The sequence below is a fragment of the Tupaia chinensis genome, unplaced genomic scaffold, assembly GCF_000334495.1.
Source record: "Tupaia chinensis unplaced genomic scaffold, TupChi_1.0 Scaffold000582_1, whole genome shotgun sequence".
In the NCBI taxonomy this organism is placed as follows: Eukaryota; Metazoa; Chordata; class Mammalia; order Scandentia; family Tupaiidae; genus Tupaia; species Tupaia belangeri.
Window position 1 is genome coordinate 530,825 of NW_006160098.1, and position 5,989 is coordinate 536,813.

General features: G+C 43.6%; 1 protein-coding gene across 1 annotated transcript in view; it reads left to right on the forward strand.

Moving 5' to 3' along the window:
- The first annotated feature begins 1,945 nt into the window (after positions 1-1,945).
- DTHD1 (death domain containing 1) overlaps positions 1,946-5,989 on the forward strand; it is a 58,023-nt gene continuing 53,979 nt past the window's right edge. The window contains exons 1-2 of the mRNA XM_006158366.2: positions 1,946-2,216; positions 4,766-5,378. Coding sequence (XP_006158428.2) covers positions 1,946-2,216; positions 4,766-5,378 — 884 coding nt within the window. The remainder of the gene's footprint in view (positions 2,217-4,765; positions 5,379-5,989) is intronic.

A 5,989-nucleotide genomic window follows, 5' to 3' on the forward strand; every position in this document is an offset into this window, starting at 1 on the left:
CTGCATCCTTGCAACACCTATCTGAACATAATATACCTTGGTTCAACATTTAAATTTTTTTTTACGTTGTCTGCAAAACAAAATTTGAATTTCTCCTCCCGACTCTTCACAATTACTGAACTCTCTTCATTCGCCTCTTTCTCTGGCTCAGTTTTACCTTCCGCTGAATTAGATTTTTTTTCTATTTTTGACCACAGCGTGCAGCAGCTCCATGTCCCAGGCTCTTGATCATAGGTTTCCTACATTGGAATGTTTGTCCTCTCTGTCTCTAGCCTGCTCAAATCTTATTCATCCTTTAGCCCCTAATTCAAATACCAAGCCTCCTACCAGCACTATATTTTTAACTCCTCAAAGCTTCCATGATGTTTTCTGTTCATATTTCTGCTCTAACTCTCCACAGTCTGAACTGTATTTTAATACGTGATCTGTTCATCTGTCTCTCTCTGAAGTTCTGAATGCTCTAGCCCCAGCTTAGCCCCTGGTCCGTAGTATATGCTATAGAAAGTTTTCACAACTGGCATTGAATTAGAGCCATAAATACATCGTTACTGAGAATTACACATATATTTCAGAAGGTAGAGGGGAAAATAAAAAGGAACCAGAAAGTTTCTGTGGACAGAGGTTCACTAAAGAAAACATTTGTAGAAGCGAGGGAGGCCTGCCCCACACCTCACATGGTGGCCACCCGGCCTCTGATTGCTCCTTTCCTTTGCCTTCTGAATCTTTGAGCTAGAAGCAACCTGGCAGCATGTAGGCCTATAGCATTCATTCTTTATTTTTCTGTTTATCTCCTGTTCCAGGTGTCCTGAGTGGAACTTTGAGAGCCCCAGTGCTTAAGATGAGATAACACAGGGACCCGTGGGAGGAAAGCATGCTGCCTGCCCTTGGAAAGTGTTCATCTCGTTCCAGTCCCTCCCAGGGAACTTGAGCCTCCTTGGAATGTACTGCTCTCTCCTTTGGTGTGTGTTCTATTAGTGGAGGGAAGGGGAGGAGAGGGGAGAGGAGAGGAGGGGAGAGGAGAGGAGGGGAGGGAAGGGCAGGAAGCAAGCTGTTGTGGTTTCCTCTCACACCTCCAAGTTCTACATGGTCCCATGCACTGATTGAGGGGCCCAGGGGTGAGTGCTGGTTGTATCTGAACTTTAATTGTATATGGCAAGGACTTTGACTACTTGGGAGAAAGCTTTCCTTCTTGTGTGCTTTCTTTCAGTGGAGGGCCATTTCACCCAATTAGAGGGAAATTATGAGAGCCCTACCATGTAAGAAAGTGCTAATTATACTTACCTAACCAACGAGAGAAGGCTCTGCTCCAGCAGAGGGATTTTTTTTTTTTATCATCACTCTTTATTCCAAAACAAGTATAACTACATACTAGAGTGAAATATAAAGACCTCCTATGTCATCACGGTTGGCTTCAAGAATTATTAATTGTTATAGCTGATCTTATTTCAGCTCTACCGTGAACTCTCAAATCATTTGGAAGCCAATCTGACGTCATATGATTATTTCATTCATCCGTGTTTTTAAACATGTAGGAATTGTCTTAGCAATATTGTGAACATCGTGTACCTTGAGTTAGGAAAATCTCATCTTACCTGGTATCCATATTCCGTTTCCTCAAAACCTGAAAAGTAAGAGGGCTTCCGTAGAATAGTGTCAAAACCTCAGCGGAGAGTTGGATGGTGTGAGGTAGCTCCGAGTGCCCTGGTTAATCTATTCTGTACACAATGGCACCCAGGGTGCAGGAACGCCCCTCCTTTGGTCACCTAGTAACTTTTCACTGGTCAACAAGAAGCTGAAAAAACGATTATGTTGTGAGAAAGTGCTTGGCTAGCCGACTTGGATCAGCTCCTAGATTTTAGGAGAAATAACCCATCGCCAAGTTTGAATTTGCTAAACCTTGAGGCTCTGTTGGCAACGAAGTAGCAGACCATTTTGAGAGCATAAAATGGATCCGGAAGACATGGGCTCAGGTAAACTGGGCCAAATATTGAAGCAGATTTGGAGACAAAACCTGATGCTAAAGCAGGCGCTCCTGGGAGATGACCTGTGTGAGGGGGCTGCGGGGGGCACCTGGGTGGCCACGGTGGTCTTTCTGGGTCAAGAGCTCAGTGGGACTCTTCGCCAACTGTTGGAGCACACCGCTGGGACCCTGTGCTCCATCTGCCAGCAGCTGTATGCGCTGCTCGACAAGGAGAATCCACATAGCTGGAGACAAGGCAAGTATTTTAAGTTTATTCTTTCTCTCAGAAATCACTGAATCATGGGGCCAGCAGATGGCATAATGGCTACATTGCTGGACTCCCACGTAGTTGACAGTGGTTAGAGACCCCAACTTGGCGGCTTAAAGGTCACACTGGGCATGTGTGTGAGCATGCCTAAGATCCCAAGAGGAGAATGAAGGAGAAGGAATTGTAGCATGGCCATCCCCCCTGGGGGTGATTTCTTGCTTTCTGTCTTTCTGGTAAGCACATGTGCCCTACAGCAAAAATCTCTCTAGAATAGAAAGAAAGAAAGAAAGAAGAAAGAAAGGAAGATTGATTGAGGCGGTATGTCAGAAAGGCTATGAGCACACAAACAAGGCTAAGATAGTTTCTGTCCACGACGGACTGCCAATGTATAGAAGAAACGGGGTAAAACCAAGTGCAATAATGCAAGGGCCCTTGAGAATAGTCCATTAGAGAAACTCAGAGAAAGGACTGTTGTGCTTTCGAAGCAGGTGAGATCCGAGCTTTCAGTGGGGAATTGAGAATTTGACTAGAACGAATGTGGTATTTAAGCTGAAGCTTAAGGAATGAATTGGATTTACACAGCTGGAAATGGGGGGCCTTGGGGGTCTCCGAAGAGCATTCCAGGCAGAGGTACTACTACTAAAAACTTAAAGGCAGGAAAATACAGGCCTCATTTGAAGCAGTGCAAACATTATTTCCATATTGGCATATAATATTCCATCTTTAGGCTTACTTGAGCTCAAACCTGTCCACTACAAAAACGCTAAGGAAATTGAAATGGACCAGGATGCAGAATGGGCTTCCACATAAACCACGAGGGAGAGGATTCTTAGGAAGAGCAGAGTTATAGATTCCGAGAAGTGTGGTAAGGGGGGGCGAGCATGGTAAATATGACCTCAGACAACAGCTACTCTGGGTTAACATAGGATTGGCATCATGAAATCTGAATCTAAATATATAACATCAAGGCAAGTGGGAAGGTTCCATCAATCAGGGATCGAGAATAGATAATACTGGGAACCAGCAGTTAGCGTAATGGCTATGTCGCTGGACTCCCATGTAGTCGACTGCAGTTCGCGTCCCGGACCCGGTGGCTTAAAACTCACACCGGGCGCGTGTGCGTGTGTGCCCAAAATCCCAGGAGGAGAATGGAGGAGAAGGGATTGCAGCATGACCATCCCCCCTGGCGGGGGGGATTTCTAGCTTTCTGTCTCTCTGTCTCTCTCTGTCTGTCTGGTGAGCACATGTGCCCTATAGCGAAAACCTCTCCAAAAAAAAAAAAAAAGAATAGATAATATTAAGAAATTCAGTCTGGAGGCTGAGTCATGGGCATCAAGCCAGTCTGCCCCAAATCAGCACAGCCCAGAAGAAGTCATCAGCTGATTATAACCAGGGCTTCCTCTCAGGAGAAAACTGAACATGGTCCTAAGCAACATATTGAGATAAGGACTTAATCAGGAAAATCAAGAACTCAGCTGCCGGGACAGGAGTTCAAAATTAAGACAGGGTCTCAGGTACAAGACACACACACGCACACACGCACACACACACAGATGCTTTCAGATTGGGAGCTCCAAGACAAGCTCAGTATCAGCGCATGATGTTTCCCAAAGCCGTGAGTTCTAAGTTCTTTGTTCTTAGTTTAGTTTAGTTCTTAGTTTCTTTCTTACTGCAGAATTGAATTCTAAAGATTGGAGAGGTGCTACGCCTGCTAATAGTTGTCCGGTGACGATGGCTGTGAGGAGAGAAGAGATGAACAAATGAAGAATGGCGCACAGTGGAGCTGGGATGAGAAAGCATAGCACATCAGATGCCGATAAGGCTTTACAGCAGAGTGCAGGGGCTTGACTTGATCAAGGAATCCTTGAGTAGCCACTGCAGATCCAACCAGAGAACTGGCATGATCAGAGCTCTTCTTTGAAAGACTAATCTTGAAAATTCCCTATGATCATAAGCTAAGCAGGAGGAACAGTATATACCTAACCCAATTCTCACAGCAGCCATCTCCCCCCAAAACACAGCATTGATATCAGCAGAAAGACTGTGACCCGATTCTGATCTGGGATGTTAAGCCAAATTTTAGGCCCACCATTGTAAATGGTTAATTGATATAGTACAACTAGGGACAAAAGAACAATTTTCAAAATCATAGCAAGTGAGGAATGGTTGAGGGAGGTGTTGACTTCAGTTCATTCTTATTGGGGGTAGGGCTGTCATAATATCTGTCTTCAGATACACACAACATTTGCATGAGCAAGAGTGCTTAGACTTACTCCTGCTGCTACATTAAAAAGTAGTTTGTCCACAGTTCCTTGATTTCTCCAAAAAGTGACAGTTGTGCAAAAGATTTCTCCTTCACCCAGTTGGCTTTAGTGCCCAGTAAGAATCTTTGTAGGTTTCTAAGGTTATATGACATGCCTCATGTCAGTATAGAGACATAATTTGGTATAGCTTTGTATTTATCCAAGTGTGTGTGTGTGTGTGTGTGTATGTGTGTGTGTGTTTACGTGTGTGTGTGTGCACATGTGTGCATGTAGAAATCATTGCTTTCACAGACTGCCTCATGAAAATAAATGAACACTTGGGGAGCAGTGCTGCACTTCTAAAGAAAGAAGAAGAGGAGATGTGTAATTTATGCGGCATGCGTGATGAATGTCCTCCACCACAGACAATGTCCTCCATTCAAGATACCAAAGCAACAGACATTGCTTCAAGAGGGGAACTAAATGTCATAGAAACAGCTACTGTTCCTCCCACAAATGGAGAGGAAAGTCACTACACAAGCCAGGTCCAGTTAAAAAAGTATAAAATAGATGCAAGTTCAGCATTTGAGGATAGAAAAAATGCTGCATCGCTGAATGGAAATGCAACAGGACGAGAAGAGTCACAGGACACGATGTTCCCAGATAATGCAGAAACGGAAGAGAATAAACAAATAGAACATGTGACTGTTGAGACTATAAATGGCAACAGGGAAGAGATTCATGACATAATGCAGAAAACAGAAAGAGAAATTCAAGAGACCTCAGAAAGCCCAAGAGCAGGGATTACCACATCCTCAATGACATGTGATGTCTCCAGTAAATATAGGGATAGTCTTGCTTGTGATTCAGAGAATCTGAAACAGAAGACTAACATAATGGAAAAGGAGTAAGTAAATCCCACCTTGAGAAGAGCTTACATATGCCTACTTACATGTGTGTTCCTGTAGTTAGAGCATGTCTTAGTCTGTTTCGATCACTGTAACAAAGTATCATTACATGAGTAGCTTTTAAACAGCACAATTTTGTTTCTCATGATTCTAGAAACTAGCAAGTCCAAGGTTTGGACATCAACTGATTTGATGTCTTGCGAGGATTTTCTGGTTCATAGACAGCAATTTCTTGTTATCTCCTAATGTGGAGTAAGAGATGCATAGCTCCCTGGTGTCTGTTCTAAGAGGGCACTAATGCCCTTTGTGAGGATCTGTCCTTAAGATCACATCATCTTCCAAAAAGCCATATATTCCGATATGATCACCTGTGGGTTAGGATATAAATCTATGAAATTTGGAAAACATAAATATTTAGTCCATAGCAATGCACACGGTATTTCTACATGAGTAAAATCTTATACTTCCATTTTGTATCTCTAAAATATAATGTAAATTAGTAATTCAGCAGGCCAACAGGTGGTAGGGTGGTTAAGGCACTGGACTCCCACATGGCCCACCGTGGTTCGAGTACTGGACCTGGTAGCTTGCTTTCTTACTTCTTACTCTC